General features: G+C 39.6%; 1 protein-coding gene across 1 annotated transcript in view; it reads left to right on the forward strand.

Moving 5' to 3' along the window:
* The first annotated feature begins 6,233 nt into the window (after positions 1-6,233).
* Positions 6,234-18,906, forward strand: part of LOC121920369 — a 51,723-nt gene continuing 39,050 nt past the window's right edge. Inside the window, exons 1-4 of the mRNA XM_042447499.1 lie at positions 6,234-6,550; positions 12,057-12,404; positions 14,275-14,307; positions 18,546-18,634. Of these exons, the coding sequence (XP_042303433.1) occupies positions 6,271-6,550; positions 12,057-12,404; positions 14,275-14,307; positions 18,546-18,634 (750 nt within the window). The 5' untranslated portion in view covers positions 6,234-6,270. The remainder of the gene's footprint in view (positions 6,551-12,056; positions 12,405-14,274; positions 14,308-18,545; positions 18,635-18,906) is intronic.

Raw genomic sequence — 18,906 nt, forward strand, 5'->3', positions numbered from 1 at the left:
CTAGTAGATACCAGACATGTTTGAGCTTGTGGGTGTGAATGTTCCTGGAGAGTGGCCACAATGAAATGAAATGGAATGAATGAATGAATGAATGAATCCACACTTTTTCCATTCTCACTTTTTCATTAATTAAAATGCACATTATGTATGAAATGAGGATGCAAAAAGACTGTGCAAAACAACATTTCTGCTGTGGGAGAATAAAATGGCAAATATTTACTTTAAAAACTCTTCTCTGCATAACAGTTTCCATCACAAGAGTTGAGCTCACTGTGTAGTAGAGTGCAGAACAGATTTTCTTTCTTGTGTTGTCCCACAGGAAAATAGGATGAGATCCCTCATTGTTCCTGAGCTGATCTATATTACCACTCAATCAGCAATGTAGAAATATCTATCAGTGAGCAACTATTGAGAAAATGGGATGCCAGCAGGACAATCCAGCCCTCAGTCTTAATAATCTCTGACATTGGAGGGCCTGTCAGTAGGGTGGAAATTGATATGGAACAAAATTTTTACTCTTTTTCTCCCATTTTGGCCATTTTCATTTTGTTTCTAATTGCCTCCCTTGAGAGCCAGCATGACACAGTGGTTTGAGAGTTGGACTATGACTCTGGAGACCAGGGTATGATTTCCAGCTCAGCCATGAATCCCACTGGGTGACCATGGGCAACTCACATGGTTTTGGCCTCAAGGGAAGGCAATGCAAGTCTCCTTGTTCAATCTTTCCAAGAAAACCCTATGATAGGGTCTTAGACCTGTGGGCATCATAAGTCAGAGATGACTTGAAGGCACACAACAACAACAACAACAACAACAACAACAACAACAACCTTCCCTTGAGTGATCCCTTGAATGATCTCTGGCACTGAAGAATGGAGTCTCCAGAAGAGTTGGTTTGGGCACAGGATTGGCACCCAGTAGATTTGTAGGCTCCTTGCATACCCACTCTCCACTCATGGCCATTAGTAACTACCTATAAATGCTTCTAAATGTTGCAAAAATGCAGGGTAGCATTGTACAGCACATAGTGTGATATAACCATTGTTAGGCCAAGTGTTTGAGCATTGGAACACAACTCTGGAGACCAGGGATTGATTCCTCGATCAGTCTTGGAAACCCACTGAGTGACCTTGAGTACATCACACACTCTCAGCGTCAGAAAACCCCATGATATTTTTGCATTAGACTCTCCACAAGTCAAAAACAACTTGAAGATACACAACAACAAGGCCAACCAAAGGTGCAGAAACATCTTGGTGCTAGCTTTTGAAATCACAGTTTCTTCATTGGGCAAAAATGTTTTAAAAAACAAATCATGTAGAGTAAGGATGGTATTAGGGTAACACAGCCCACATATTGCCTTCTATGGTATGAAAAAAACTGGACTGTCAAATTACTTTCCACCGCAGTGGCTCTGGGATCATTAGGAAGAAGAAGGCCAATAAAATAAGAGCCATAAATATTGGTTTTCCATTTTACGTGTACAAAAAGGGCCCCTTACAGACACAAACCTATCACTATCCCTGAAACATGTAATTGCCAAGCAAGTTAAGCTGGCTTTGCCTGTTTTGAGCCTCCAGTGGGCACTTAAAACAGTATTGTTCCACAGGAACTTTAATGTCTGAAACTGCTCTTTCAATTGTTTGTTTCTTAAATCATATTTAAGGATTGTTTTTAGACTGCTATCAAAGGTTTTTAAATAGTTTTTCATGTGCTTTAAACATTTATTAAAACCTCTGTACTGTGGTGTAGTGGTTTGAGTGCTGGACTATGACTCTGGAAACCAGGGTTCGATTCCCAGCGTGGCCATGAAAACCCCTAGGTGAATTTGGGTAAGCCACATGCTCTCAGCCTCAGGGGAAGGCGATGGCAAACCTCCTCTGAACATACCTTGCCAAGAAAACCACATCATAGGTTCCCCTTAGATTTGTCATAAATTGGGAATGACTTGAAGGTGCACAAGACACACACACACTTTTGTATTATTTTAAATACTGTATATATATTTATTAACACCACACATAATCCAACAAAATATCACACAGTTACTAGAGGAATAATCAAGTAGAGACATTTCTATATTCTTTTATCTGCTGTGCTTTGCCTTGGCAGCCCTTGTGGGCTGAGAGGTGATATAGAAATACTTGAAATAATAAATAAATAAATAAATATCCAGTTCAAAGCCCACAGCAGATTTCTCAGGTAGTCTGGATAGGCAAAGCTGGAAATGAATTTACACTTTGACTCTAACAAAGCATGTCACCAGAAGCTAATCTAAGTAGCTGTACCATTGGCTGGAAAGAATATTCCCTCAGCAAATAAAGTGCTATCTTAGGGTGAGATCAAATCCTTCACCACCACTGTTGAGATCCACTGCGGTGTCTGAAGGATGATGAACTTCCTCAGGGTAGAGATCCTACATATATATCATAGGCTGGCAAAGTGTGACCTATGGGTTACATGTGGCCCCAGGGCTGTTTTTTGTGGCCCTGGGCCCCCCTAGTAGTCAACCCCCCCCCAGCTATTTTAGGTCCAGGAGGGGTCTTTTTCTAAAATAGGAAGTGAAAAAGAAGTGACTTTCAGTTGCACAAAAAGGCATTGCCTATGAACAAAATGGTCCAGGAGCCCTCAAAATGTGGTAAAAATTTCTTCCATGTCCCTGAGAAGGCATATGATGGGAAACAAAACAAAACAAATCATTAAAAAAAAAAATTGGCAAGTGAGTGTGATGGAACGTGCCTAGTGCCCAGCATCTCCTGGGGGCCTAATCCAGCCCCCTACCCTTCCTCAGTTGCCTATGCTTCAACTATCTGGTGGCCTTGGGATGCCTGTTTAGGAAATCTAGGATTGCACTGGTAAAAACTTTTCATTGTATAAATAGAAAAAAATGGTTCCCTTTATGTCACTTGCTACCATATATCTCTTGTTGTAATACAGTCATTTAGTTCTGTCCTTCAAGAGGTTAAAATATGTTGCCAAGGGCTGAATCAGCAGAAGTATAAATGTCATGATCCTCTTGCAATCAGCAATGCACAGGTTCCTTTTTTCTTTCTTAGTGTGGGAAGTGGTTTCAGCAGACTCTGAAAGCTATGCACAAATAAATACAAATGATTCCAGGCAGCTCTGCAAGAAGGGGCTTGTGAAAATTAGCCTTTGTGGAATTATTAGCTACTTATGGAAAGAACTGTTGGGTGAACAAATACAAGAGACAAATTGCATGAACAAACACAATTTTATTTTGTCTTGCAAAATTATATACGCTTTATGCTGATTTTTGTTTGCTTTTGGTTATGAACAAGCCATTCTCTGCTGAAATAACCAAAAAACTTATTCAGTATCTTGTATTCATTATTTATTTTACTTGTGCAGAGGGGTTGTCAGCTGGGTGTGAATGGGAGAGATCTGTTACACGTTTACTGCCCTCAGGAAATTTCTGGTGGAGCTGTTAATTTGAGAAAATAGTGTCTCCATAAAATATCTTCCCAATATTATCTAGACTGAGTCCAGTATTTAAGGCTTGTTACAGTTTCTTTAGATCAGGAGTTGGTGATTTGCAAAGGTCAGATTTTCAGAAGTCAGAGGTGTGCATTGCCTCCACCTGAAATTACTGAAGGCCTCCAACTTTGCTTCCCTGCTTGGAAGAAAAAGAAAATTGGAGTACATTTTTTCTTCATAATGAACCTAATGCACCTTGTGTACTGTGTTTACAAGCAGTTCAGCATTTCCAAGGGGCTTCTGGCAGTGAAAATCTGCTTGAAACCCAGATGTATTAGGACACATGCCTTTTGCTTCAAAGAAAAAAAAAGTGTTGAACAATTCAATCCTTGTTTTTATCATGGTAGCAGGCATTATGTATTTTGTTTGTAAGCCACATATATCACATATGTGACTTTGGGGCTATACACACAGGCCAAAAGATGATGCAGGCCAACAGTCCTGTGCTGGGAATGGGTAGACCCTGGTGGCACAGTGGTTACATGCTTGTACTGCAACCATTCACTCAAAACCACAAGGTTGTGAGTTCAAGACCAGCAAAAGGGCTCAAGCTTGTATCCTTCTGAGGTTGCTAAAATGAGTACCCAGATTGTTGGGGGCAAATTAGCTTACATTTGTAAACTGCCTAGACACTGCTTAGGTGGTATGAAGTGGTATATAAATGAAGCTTGTTTGTATGTCATTCTGGCAATCCAGCCTGACCCTGACCCAACAGGCACTTAGCCCAATTTTTTTAAAAAACTGGCTGTTTGTGGTGAAGTTTATCAGAAAGTCCTCTGTGGCAGATGGTAAATCAGAAGCTATGTGCCCCCTTATTTGCCACCACTAAAAACCTCTGTGCAGACCCCAGTTGCAGACTGTGATGCCAGAAGGGGGCACTTGGCCACATAAGTGAAGCCAAGTGCCCCATTTCTACCTTTATGTTTTCATGGTGGGGGCCTTCATGTAAAAGGAGCAGCAGCAGGTGGGCATCTGAACACCTGCCTGCCACCGCTAGACCGGGTAAGTGCTGTGGGTGGGAATGGGCCAGATCCACAGGCAGGATATAACAGGTGTGGCCCATCATATCTATCCAGTGTGTTCAGCACCTTAGATGTTCATCCTAATCAACCTTGAGCTCTTTAAAATGGTCCAGCTTTATTGTCAGGAAAAACATCACTCTCACAATGGATTTTACTGTGCATTAAAGTGCTATTGTTGTGGTTGCAAGTAATGACTATGAATCTGAAATTTCCATTTTGTCTTGCCACACCAACACCATGCTACTCTGCTTGGTTTTTGTTGTGTGATGTTGTTGCTGTTGTGTTCTTTCAAATCATTTCTGACTTGTGGCAACCATAAGATGAAACTATCATGGGGGTTTCTTGACAAGTTTCTTCAGAGAGGGTTTGCCATTGTCATCTTTTGAGGCTGAGAGAATGCGACTTGCCCAAGATCACCCAGTGAGTTTCCAGGGCCAAGCTGGGATTCAAACCTTGGTCTCCAGAATCATAGTCCAATGCTCAAATCACTACACCAAAGCATAAATTCATCTCACTTTTCTTCCAATGAACTCAAGTTGTATACCTGGCTCTCCCCCTCTCTACTTTATTCTCAAAATAACCTTGGCCTAAGTAATTTGGCAGGATAGCACAGGGCAAGCCCATGCTATCGTGCCCAAGTTCTCAGGCAGGTTGGTGCAGCAATGGGCAGGTGTTTACATGCCTGACTGTTGCCTCCTCATGGACCTGTTACTGCTGTCTGCCTCATACCTATCTCTGCTACTGGAACTTCACAGAATACCCTTGTTGCAGCCAGTAGGAGCAGAATGGGATACCTGGTTACACCCACATGGTCAGGCACTTCCATACGATGTCACAGACTGTGAAAGGAGTCTTCTGTGAAGACATGATGGTGGAAGCAGGTGCAGTGCATGCGGCACCGTGTGGTGTGACAGTTGTTGCTGTGAAGTTTCCATGAAACTCTGTGGTAAATAGTGGGTCTGGTAGACTCACGCTAAAGCTCCTTTGGGCCAAGATTGATCTGGAGCTGCTGGATTCTGGCCCAGGGATAATGGCCTGCTTTGTTCATACAGGATGACACAAGGCCAGGGGAAGTATTGACACTTTGACCCATGTGTAATGACCCCAATGAGATAAGTCAGGTTGGGAGAGGGAGACTGGCCCAAGGGCATGAATGCATTTCATGGCTCAGTGGGACTTAGAAACTGAATCTCCCAAGTTCCAGGATAAAACTCTTGATACGACATCACTGCAATTAAGGGCAATCTGGCTACATTGATTATAAAAACTAGTTTATTTTTAGATTAGTAGCCCTTCACATTAATGATCTCACTTTTAAAGCTAGTATGAAAATACATATTGCATATTCATCTTAAAATATCTATTACTAGATATACTAGAAATTTGGGGACTAAATTTTTTTGTGGGGGGAGGACAAAATTCAAATTTGGAGAGGGCACTGCCCCCCCTCTCTCACACAAACTTAGCCATACCCCTATCAAAATGGCAGAATAGCTTTAAACACATACTTAATTTTATGAGTGTTTTTGGCTCTACATAAGAACAGCAGACAAAATCATGATTGCAGGCACTTTTATTCACATTAAGTTCTTTTAGGTAATTTCTGAAAATTAGAGAAGTACAACACAGACCCCCACACCATGAATTTTATTTATTTATTGAATTTATATCTCACCTTTCTCCCCAAATGAGAGAACTGTGAAGCAGTGCAAAACAGTTTAGCTTGGTTGCACAACTGTCAGAGATCTCCCCTATGCTCATCACCACCCACCAGCAATGCCCTGTCAAGCGAACAGTATATCAGCATACCACAGGAAGAGGAAAAACTGGTCAGAATAACTTGCTTCTGCATGCTGTGACTAATGTCACACACAATGTAGTTCAGAAATTGGAGAAGCCAGAAAGTTCGTATGGAAATGAGTATTATGTTAAATACGTACTCAAGGTAGGAACAATGCAGTACTCTGTCCTCTCCACCAGCACCATGTTACATTGTTTGTTGCTGAGATGGACCATACTGGTGGCATTTTCAGGTAACTAAATGCTAATTTATATTGAAAATTATATTGAGAATGATAGCCGTGTAAGTCTGTTTTGGTATATATAACAGGATAAGAGCGAGAGGGGGATAAGGAAATATGCGTTCTGTAGCACCTTTAAGATTAAATCATTTTTAAAGCATTTGATTTTGTGGATTACAGCCTGCTTTCTGAGATTCATCAATGGAATACAATTACTGTTCATACTTATGGGATCAGAGTGAAATGGATTACACAAAAAGGACAATTGTAACAATAGTCATAAACCTTCAAAGAGCCACTTTAGCATAAATATTCAGATGTCTGGAAGCTAAGACACAGGTCTTCTCAGGCACTACTGCCTCTGAAATAAGATAGCAATACATTCTGTGTTACTTTTGTTAAGAGCAGTGTCTTACCTTCAAGAAGAATTTTGTTGTTATGTCTGTCTGCATGTGCCTTCAAGTCACCTGTTCACTTATGGTGGCCCTATGAATTTCATTGGGTTTTCTTAGGCAAGGAATACTCAGAGATGATTTTTCCAGTTTCGTCCTCTGAAATGTAGCCTAGAACACCTATTTTTTGTTGGTGGTCTCCTATTCAAGCACTAACCAGGGCTGACCCTACTTAGCTTCCAAGAATAGATGGGATCTGGTGCTGTTAGGGTATTTAGCTCCTTATATTGTTATGCAATACAAAGAAGTAAAACCAACTATTCATACAGGTAGTATTCTAGGAAGCCATCATCTTTCTTCTAATCTCTCCTAGTACTGTAGTCTAGAATCTGTGAACATATCCCATTTTAGCTGTCTCTCTTCTAATATATCCCTCTCTTGCTGCCCTCAAAAAACAGTGTATCACTGCTTCATACTTGTATGAAGTATGAATTGTCCAGTAACCAAAATGCAGCTGCTCTGTGTTTAGATCTAGATATCCAGCAAGTAATTTTGAGTTCTGATATTATCTCTTAATGCTTGAATAACAAATGCTCTAGCAAAATTTGATTCCTTATTTCCATGTAAGGCTAAAATTAATTAATCTTGTAAAGCTAATATACTAATGTTATTTACATATAGAATGTCATTTTCAAAATCATAGAAAATTAATATAGTATTGGAGTTTAGCATTAAAAGTATTCCTTAATTTGACTTTTAATTAATATTGATATTACATTATTAATCTTCTGATAAGTTGCATTAATATTTTTATTATAAAAAGAGACTGATGAAAAATGTTGACTTTGTAAGATTTGTAATGTGCTAGGTCTGGTGCTCAATCTTGGGAATTCCTAATTTCTGTTAACCAATCCCTGTAACAAATCAGCATTTAGTATAAACTGTCTAGGATGGCTTCAGAAAACAAAGTTGTTTCAAAAAATGACTAAAAGAAACCCAAAGGATTCCTTTTAAAAGAGGTTTTGTTTCTATTTTATTCTGTTACTGAATGTATGACTTTCTACAATAATGCATCCAAGGTGGATTAAATAACTACAGATTTTTTTTAAAAGAAAGAAATCAAAATGTAGAAACAGAAATGTTATAAATGTGTGCTAAGAGTCTAAAACACCTAACCAAGTGAGGTTTAAACTCACTTACATGGAGGAGGGAAACAGTATTCTGGAGGGCAAGAGTTCATCAAGGGCTGGAGATAATGGCCAAACAGTTATAGAGCGAACAAGGCAAATAGCACAACAACCCAATAGTGGGAGGGAGAAAAACCCTTTAAAAGTCAGATGGGGGAATGGCCCGTGGTCTTAGATGTCTCTATACTAATGCATAGAACCTAGGGAATGAACAAGATGAACCCGAGCTCTTAGCACAGCAAAGCCAATATGAAATAGTAGGCATCACTGAAACCTGGTTCTATGATTCTTATGATTCAATCACAATTTTATCCAACAGGAATCAGTGCCAGTTTCTTCTGACAAGAATCAGTATGAATTGTGTCAAGTAAACATTATGACTTATGCTATTCTTCCTATGAGTTCATTACATGGGGACCATATGTACCTCCATCCTGATAATGTTTAAAATGTCTGCATCTCACAAAAATGTGCAAATGTGTGAATGATTTTCACATGCTGAACACAATAATGCATTAGAGGCTCATTACTAAAGGGAGAAAGAGGGTAGAACACACATTTGGTTTTCATCCCATTGATGGTGTCGAAATTGCATTTTTGTGAAATGCACAGAAGAATTAGTTGCATCATCAGAAATCACCAGGGCACACATGGCAGCAAACAAAATCATCCAGAGAAATAAACAATTTTATTTACACAATTTTCTTTATAAAAATATACTGTACTCTACCTTATTTTCCCAGTAATGGTATCCAATGTAAGTAAAAACATTACCCAAAAGATAGGAAAGTTTTTCTAAAAGCATAAAAGGCTGCTTTCTTCTCGTCAACGAAGCATGACAAAACAGTACCAGAAGTAAACTCACCCTAAGGAACCATGGGAAATATGGCAACAAGTACAAAAACTGAGCATCCTGTGAATAAATTGCAAATATCTTTCACACTAGAGCAATTACCCAAAAATGCAATATCGTGAATGAAATGGAAATGAATTCATGATATTTTCATGAAAATGACTAATTGTGGTTCATGTCTCTTTCTGGTAGGATTCTTAGCAGTTTACACGCAACCTTGGGTGAAAACCAATTGCGCAATTGCACCTAATACATTGGATAATCATGGATTCTTACCTCTTTAAACTTCCAATTTTCCCTGTGTGATAAACTCCCTAATTTAGTTATGCCAATGGAAAATTCATGAAATGACAGGTGACTGGCCTGATACCTATCCATAAAAGTTTAATCTGTTTTCCTTGGGTTGAAAATGTAGAAACACAGAGGTTACAAAATATCCAACAAAAACCAGTGCCAGTTTTATCCAAGAACAAGTATAAATAGTGGTACTTCCCTGCAGCTTCCCTGCTGGAGTCCACAGAATGTGGGGTTGAGAAATGATTCAAAGGTACACGATCTATGTCCACCTGTCAATATTTAAGGATGTTCATAGACAGTGCAGTCTAGCAGTATCTGAAAGTCCAAACATTTGTCTGAACCATTTCATGCATTTGAAGGGGTAAGATCTTTGGTGGGGAACAACCAGGCTAAGCATCCCTGCTTTCTTAGGCTGCATCCACACTGCAGAAATAATCTGGTCTGACACCACTTAACTACCGTGGCTTAATGCTATGGAATTCTGGGAAGTGTTGTTTGTTGTGGCACCAGAGTGGAGTGGAGCTGGTGCTCAAAAAACCACAGTCTGAGAATTCCATAGCATTGAGCCATGGCAGTTAAAGTGGCACCAAACTGGATTATTTCTGCAATTCGGATGCAGCCTCAGTGAAAGATGAGCCTGAGATAAAAGAATATAACCTCATGGCATTTGTACTGGTGAGAAACCCCTTGGTGGTTAAGAACTGTGGTCAGATTACACAGGCATCTGTTATCATGCTTTCAAGAAGGTTTTCTTTTGAATGCTCTGACTCTTGAAAGCACATTACTCATATTCTCACAGCTCTTCCCTTACTCTTTTGTTCTGAGTGGCAATTACTGTTTCTTATAGTATAACACTCTTATAGTATAACACTGGCAGAAATGTCACAGTTTATATGATATCCAAACCAAAAAAGAAAATGTTGTCATCAGAGGTCTCAGAGGTCACTTACATGGAAACTGGAATCCCATCACCAATGGACCATTTCAGAATAGCTTCTAAAAATTTTAATCATAATAACTGTAAAATTAATAATCATGAAAGATAATCTACCAAAAAGATATCAAATGCCATCATATTTTATTTATTTGACTGGTAACCCACATTTCTCCAGAAGAGGGCTCAGTGGCTTACAATCTATATTAAAACAGAACATCTAAAACAATAAGAAATACAAATGTGAAAAAAAGCTTTAAAGTAGACATCCAATTAAAACCGTAATTTTAAGACATTAACAGTTAAAACATTTAAAATACATATTACATACTAAAAAAGCATACCTAGGCATGGTACAGACCACCCCAAAGGGGCAGTCTGCACCCACCCCTTTTCTCGATGGATTGGGCCCAGGCCAGCCTCACCCAATCCACCGTTTTTCCAGGCAAAATGCCGCTTCTCCATGGATTCATGCCCTTGGACACCCTGGGAGCCATGAGGAGAAAGGGGTGGCCCCTTTCTCCCCAGGATCATTCTCACAGCCATGTGGTTGCCACAGGAACAATCCGCTCCCAAAAAGGAGCTCTGTTTCAGAGCTTCTTTCTGTGCCACTGGAAAGGCGTGATAACTGCCCTCCAGCAGCGTGGAGATGTCACATGCGCGCTGCGCTGTTTGGACATGGCATGTACATGACATCATCATGCGCCCTGTGTGGACAGTACTGCGTAATGATGTCGCCATCCACATGAACTAGGGTTAGGGAGCATTTGGTTGGTGCACGCTCCCTAACCCTAGAATTGGTGCCAGTACACCGCTTTATGGCAGTCTGTACCGCACCCTAATTGCATATTACTCTACTCTCATCAATTAAGGCTGAAGGCTACCAAGAAGGCTGTTTCCTCTGTCCATCACTTGAGCCTGTGATGGTGATGGGATAGAGAGAAAGCCCTCTCCTGAAGATACATGCAATCTTCTATGGGAGATATGGGGAGATATGGGCTTTCAGATATTATTTAATAAAAATCATACCAAATATTTCAGAAGCAGATCATAGAATCATAGAGCTGGAAGAGACCACAAGGGCCATCCAGTCCAATCTGCTGCCATGCAGGAATAGACAATCAAAGCAATCCCAAAGCAATCCCAAAGCAAAGATGGCCATCCAGCCACTACTTAAAAACCTCCGAAGGAGGAGACTCTACCACCCTGAGAGGCAGCATATTCCACTGCCTAAATCATCTAATGAAGAGTATCGAGTTAAGTTTGCTATTGGAAAATTAGGTTTTATTATATTTAACAAAAATGGCTATTGCCTGGGCAAGGGAAAAAAAAACCATTTCACTCTCTGTACCCATTTATAGACTTGCCACATTGAAAACTGGAGACACCTTCTATACCTTTAGTAGGTATGTAAAAAGGGAATTTCAGCAGGTTTTCCCTGTCACATCAACATATTGTATGATTAATCTTCTGATAAGATGCATTAATATTTTTATTATAAAAAAGAGTCTGATGAAAAAGATTGACATCAACAGGTAAAAAGCAACAACTGCTGAAATTCCCTCTCCGACACAACCATTCAAGGTACAGAAACCCACTCCAGTTTTCACTCAGGCTATCCCAGAACCCATCAATTTTGTTCCCACATTGTTTAAGTGTGTTCCCCCTCCTTTTTCTGGCCTTTAGGCAATTGTGCCTCAGGATGAGGCTGCATGCTCCATATTTTCCAATGGTAAATTTAGCTGCAGGCTTGAGGGAAACAGTTGGGAAGGGAATATCTGTAGAAATATTCAATTGCTCCGCTACTTGCTACAATATCATTCCTTTTTGTTAACTGAAGCATTGTTCTCCACAGGTTTCTTGGCAACAGGTGCTGAAAGTTTAGTTCAAGGGAAAGTGGGTCAGGACGTCACTTTGCCTTGTTATTATTCTGTGGCTAAACATGGGACCACAACCATGTGTTGGGGGCAAGGAAGTTGTCCTTCATCTTGGTGTTCTGACCCAATTGTCTGGATTGATACATATTGGAACATAAATCGGCAATCCAGCAACTACCATTTGACAGGACATATTCAGAACGGTGATGTGTCCCTGACCATTCTGAATGTCACAGAAGAAGATGCAGGGTTATACTGTTGCCGTGTGGAAATACCAGGCTGGTTCAACGATCAAAAAATCAGTGTGCGAGTTGTGATCAAGGAAGGTGAGCAGCACACTTCCATTCAACTTATTATATTATACAGGAATGTGTTTGTAGTGATGTGCTTTTGTGTGGGAAAAAAATTAAGCTCATGCTTTAAATGTAACTTCTCAGGACCACATTTAGAGCTTCTGCTTTATGGACTAGCAATTCCACATAGCATTTCCCAAAATACATTTCCCATCTTTATTTACACAAGTGCCTTGGAAAATGATTAAAATTATGGGTAGATAATGGCTGTACCACAGCCATTGATTACAATAACTAAATAGTACTTAGTACCACACACTGCCAGTTTTTGACTTGATCAAGTTCAGTTTTGATCTAGCTAGGCAGGTTTTTACTGTACAGTGACATTCCTGAGTCCTTCATAAAAAGTAAAGATCCAATCACTGCATTTCCTTCAACCAAAATATACATCTTCATCATGAATATACATTTCCTCCACAAATATCATTGTTGTTGTATGCCATGTTTTATGACTTATGGCAACTCTAAGGCAAACCTTTAAAGAGGTTTTCTAGAGCTGAGAGTGTGTGACTTGTCTAAAGTTACACAGTGGCTTTTCATGTCGGCGCAAGGATTCGACTCCTGATCTCCAGAGTCTTAGTCTTACACTCAAACCACTATTCCACACTGGCTCTCCATAAATATATACAATTTCAGCCTAAACTATTTTAAGTATCTGCAGATTCATAGGAGGATATTGCACTAGACTCTTATAGTGCTGCTACTCCACTTTTACTGCTATGACTGCCTCCTGTGGAATGCTGGGATTTGCAGTTGTAGGGAAAGGGATTAGAATTATTAGACAGAGAGCTCTTATGCCCCACTGAACTAGAAATCCCAGAATGCCCCAGCGGCAGTGTTCCCTCGTGCAGTAAAATACAGTTCTTAGCCCCATCCCGTTCCATGCACGCCTGTCCGCGCACACATTTTGTAACGCAACAGGCCTGTTTTAGGGCCCGTGCGACAAACTTCAAAGAGAATCTCCTTGTCTTTTGGGGATAGATGTCCATTGTCATAGATTTATTATTCTCTCTGGTTTCTCAATGACCAATGGATGTTTTCTTTCATTTGCTGCCATATTATCTTTTGTTGCTGTTAATTGCCATCAAGCTAGCATTAGCTTATGATGTCCCTGGGAATGAGAGATCACTAAGAAACCTTGTCATCAAGAGCCCTATTTAGGTTCTGTAGACTAAAAGCTGTGGCTTTCTTGACTGAACCAATCCACCTGTTCTGAATCCTGTCTTCCTCTTTTCCTGCTGCCTCCCATTTTACACATTTTATGATATCATCTTTTCTCACGAGTCATGTGTCCCATGATAGATCCAAAGTATGATAGCCTGAATTTAGTCATTTTTTCCTAGGGAAAGGTCAAGCTTGATTTGCTATGGAGCCCATTTATCTGTCTTTTTGTCAGTCTGTAAAACTCTCTCCAGCATCACATTTCAAATAAGTTATTCCCCCCCCCCAGCTTTCTTCACTGTCCAGCTTTAACAATCATACACAGAAATAAGAAACACTACAGCATGGTTAATTCTGATGTTGATGTTCAGAATTATCTACTTCTCCCTCTGCTTGCACAGTCCTCAAGGGAAGTGTAGTACCTTGTAGTAACAGACCATTAAGCTAATAGGATTCTGGTCTTCAGCTTCACGACAAATAGCACTGTGCGCAACACTGAACAGTGTGAGCTGCCATCATTTCTTGTCATATTTGCCTTTTGGCACCATTCTAAGCACCATAAATAAAGTTTGCAAAGCATTATTGTTGTTTTGGCGGAATGTGCCCAAGATTACTAAAGCAAAGATATATGCAACTGTTGTATATGATGAGGTATAAATTACTCCATCACTTTTCTTCTCAGGAAAATCAGGTCCAGATTCATCTGTGGTAACAGGTATGTATCTCCTTGCTACCTGAAGCAGAAGGTCTCACTCTTAATGACCACCTGCAGGTTATTGTTGGCTAGGTATAACTGTATCCACATTTTTTTAAACCTAGTTGTTGTATCTTATGAGATGGCTACACAGAGTATGCTTAATATACTATTAGGATATCCATTTTTGCAATATTCCACTTATTCAAGAATTTGAAGTAAAGTTTTCGCCATCTGCTTACTTCTACTTTTATGGCAGGCAAGATGTATTCTCCATTAAAATTTTATCAAGTGAACACATTGGAAATTCCATCCAAGACATAGCTCTTAGTTTGATGAAAAACAGTCATCTGTGGTGAGCAGTTGCTAAAATCCCTGGATATATTCAGAGATTGGAAAAATTACTTTTTTGGACTATAGCTCTTCATAACACAGTTTATTCACAGAGTCCATATGATTCTGCTGCTACATGTTTGTTACCTTGTTTTAGCAGCTATGTTGCTCCCTTTTTACCCAGTGAGCTGAAGGCAGTGGACATGGCTCTATTCTTCCATACTTCTTCAAAGCAACCTACCTTCGGTTGAGCTGGTGTCTCCCATTTCATTGGAGAAGTGAATTCACTCCTGGTTTTAGTCTGAACTTTAAAGGAGCTTTCCAAGGTGCCAAAAGTTATTTCCAAAATAGATTGAACACTTTGGATAGCTCCTTTAAAGTTCAATCTAAAAGGCAGAGTGGATTCACTGATGAGAGCTGCCAATCTTTACTGTTTACCAACTGAGAAAGGACTGTCTCAAGTTCAACCAGTATGTTTTAGAGCTTGGAACCATAGAGCCAAGTCTATCTGATTCCTCCCACTACACTGCAATGGCTTTATTTTATGGTACGTTTGCTCTTCTGTTGAGAAATATTAAAATATTTTCACAGTAAGAATAAAAGTCCCCCCTTTTTACAACTTTAGTTCCTCCTCTGTAAACACATTCAGTCTTTTAATGATAAGACAATTGTTTTTTTAATCTTGCCTAATCGTTACATCTTATAGTTTGTTTAAGAGGAGCACTTTGATAATTGGTGGGAAAGGGCTTTGTCCTGCATTGGTACCGAATTTTCAGATGCAATCCTTTTAGAGTTGTGTTGGGCACTTACTTCTCAGGATTCAGAACATCAAGATACATCTTGAAGCTTATCTTCTTAAAATGCTAGTATAGTTTTTGATTGTGCATTCAGTGTTTTAGTATGATCTATCTGATAACTGTTTCTTTTTCTGAACTGCCTGTCCACCCCTTTATTAAATTCAGAATGGCAACATGGAAACATCTTTAATTAATAATTGAAGTTTCGGCTTTGCCATTACTAGTTGTACTTTCAGATTAATTTCATTTGCCTGACAGCTAAGAAGTCATGATAGATACTGAAGTACACTTCTCCTTTCACAAGGAAGTGAAATCTTTTAAAATTTCTATTTTAAAGTCAATGGCACAAGTTGTCCTCAGATGCATGACTGCACTGACATTTATTAAACTCACAAGTCACAAAGTTCTGTCTTGGTGTTCTTATTTGTTGTTTGTTGTTGGGTGCCTTGCAATCATTTCTGACTTATGGTGATTCTAAGGCCACACTATCATGCTGTTTTCTTGGCATGTTTCTTCAGATGAGGTTTGCCTTTGCCATCCTCTGAGGCTGAGAGAGTTTGACTTACCCAAAGTCACCCAGGGAATTTCCATGGGTGAGTGGGGTTTTGAACCCTGGTCTCCAGGGTCATAGTCCAACATTCAAATCACTACAGTACATTAGCTCTCATAGAATCATAGAATCATAATGTTGGAAGAGACCATCCAGTCCAACCCCCTGCCATGCAGGAATTCTTAATCTAAAAATCCCCGACAGATGGCCATCCAGCCTCTGCTTACAGACTTCCAAAGAAGGAGACTCCACCATACTTTGAGGGAGTGTATTCTATTGCCATGTTTTATGGTGTTCTCATAGTTTACTTTAAGTATTGGTTATCAGATTGTAGTACAAACAAAACAAACATAATCTTCCAAATTCCATGAATGAGTGAAACACCATTTCTCAGCCTGTTGTTATTTATAAAATCTGTTGAGCTCAAAGAAGGGCAGAAATAAAGCAACATCATTTCAAATGGTCACTCAGGCAGTTATCTGGTCAGATTTAATGTGTGATACATTGTGGTTCCAGTGGGTATAGCTGAACACTAAGCATTTTTATTCAGAGCTAAAGCAGCCCTATTGAGTTCAGTGAGGCATACTATCAAGCAAAAGTGCACAAATGGAAACCTAAATTGATTTACGAACAGCTTCATTTATGTGCCGCTTGATACCGAACTAGCAGTGTCTAAGCAGTTTACAACTGTAAACTAAAGAGATTTACCATATCTCTTGTCATTTTGTGGAGTATTGTAGCCAGGTGGACAATGCTATATTAGGGAGAGAAGGGTTATGCTCTTCCAAGTGGAATGGGCTTCTTTTGAAATCAGGGATGGTTTCAAATTTAATCAAACTAAAGAGAATAACTTAATTTTAGAAAAGAACATAACTTTAAAGGAAATGATGAAGACATTTTAATAGTTAAAGATTTTCCATATCCTGGCTCAGTCATTAATCAAAATGAGACTGAAGTCAAGAAATCAGAAGACTAAGAGTTGGAAGGAAAGCTATGAAGAAACCAGGCAAATCCTGAAGTTTAAAGATATATTATTGTATATGTAAATTAAGATTGTCCATGCCATCATATTTCCAATTTCTATGTATGGTTGTGAAAGCTGGACAGTGAATAAAGGTGATAGGAAGAAAATCAAGGGCCAGTACAGACAGGCCAAAATAAATCTGCTTTGGGTCTCTTTGGAGGAATGCTATTTAAATGACACACACATCATAAGAGGCCAGAAGCTGCGCCAAAGCTGCACTCCAGTCCTTAGGACTGGAGCATGGTTTTGGTGTGGCTTCCGGCCTCTTAGGACATATGCATCATTTAAATAGCATTCCTCCAAAGAGTCCCGAAGCAGCTTTATTTTGGTGTGTCTGTACGGGCCCCAACTCATTTGAAATGTGATGCTGGAAAAGAGTTCTACAGGTATTGTGGACCTATAAAAAGAAAAATAAATGGGTTCTAGAGGAAATCAAGCCTGAACTCTCCCTAAAAGACAAGATGGCTATACTGAGACTGTTATACTTTGAACATATCATGAGAAGGCATGAGTCATTAGAAAATACAATAATATCTTGTAAGGTAGAAAGCAGTAAGAAGACCACATTACAGGTGGATAAACTAAGTATAACTAACTTTGGGATGAACCCATAAGTACTGAGCAGCCTGTTTCCACAATGGGTAGGTCCTTGCTGATCCTGAGTAGGTCCTTTAAACTAAAGATGCTCTGGGAAGGCTGCCTTGGAAAACCACCTGAGCAGGGCTGATGATTTTCCAAAGCAACTTCCCTAGTTGTGGAATTGTGGAAATGAACTGCTCAGGAGCTGATTGTTTTTCCTCCTAGTCATGATGGAGAAGTCTTTCTTTACTTCTTCTCCTCTGCTTGCACAGTCCTCAAGGGAAATGTACTACCTTGTAGTAACAGACAAGTAAACTAACAAGATTCTGGTCTTCAGCTAAATGGCACTGTGTGCAACACTGAACAGTGTGAGCTTAGCACTGAGAGGGTTGGCAGATGATAGTACATCTGAAAGAAATGATGAAAAAAAGAAAGAAAAGAAACAAATTATTAAATTTGTTTATGTTATACCTTGTTAATTGTTCTTAATTTCCCATTTTCAATCAAAAGCATTGGAACACTGGAACAAGGGTGATGGTAGTTAGAGGGTTGTACTGAGACTTTGATGCTTTAAGTTGTAGTCCCCAGTGAACCATGAAACACACTGGGTGGCTATGGGTCACTCACTCTCTCAGCTTGACCTACCTCATAGTTTGTTGTGAGAATAAAAATGGGAAGACTTATGTAGTCTGTATTGAGTTCACTTGAGGACCTTTGCATGTAAATGTAACTAGCAATTAATTTGCATTTATTTAGTTCATGTGTGAGAAAAGTGTGGCCCTTCAGATGTTGCAGCTTCCACCAACCCTAGCTAGTTCAGTCAATAAATAGGAATGCTGGGATTTTACATCCTATAACATCTAAAGGGATGCACCACTAATGTAAGTGACATGGTGTTCTGTCATTCATTTATCTTGTTTGTTCAAAGGCTGTAGAAATAGCATTCTGGATTGTACTAATGAATATGTTGCTTTAGCACTGATTGATCCAACTACAATAGACTTCACTGAATCTCATTTTGCTTTGGATCCAAGATGGATGTCCAGTACAGAACCTTCACGAGATGTAAGTATCTCTACTGATTCTTTGCTGACTGAGGTGAAAATATTGAAACTCTAGGTTAATGGTGGCGATTGCGAACCTATGGCACGTGTGCCAGAGGTGGCACTCAGAGCCCTCTCTGTGAGCACATGTGCCGTCACCCCAGCACAGAGTTTGCCAGAGTTTGTTACTAGAAAGCCAGACGGACATGGCACTTTGCAATAAATAAGTGGGTTTTGTGTTGCAGTTTGGGCACTCGGCCTCTTAAAGGTTCACCATCACTGCTGTCTAGGTAA

The sequence above is a fragment of the Sceloporus undulatus genome, chromosome 2 (assembly GCF_019175285.1).
Source record: "Sceloporus undulatus isolate JIND9_A2432 ecotype Alabama chromosome 2, SceUnd_v1.1, whole genome shotgun sequence".
Classification (NCBI taxonomy): domain Eukaryota; kingdom Metazoa; phylum Chordata; class Lepidosauria; order Squamata; family Phrynosomatidae; genus Sceloporus; species Sceloporus undulatus.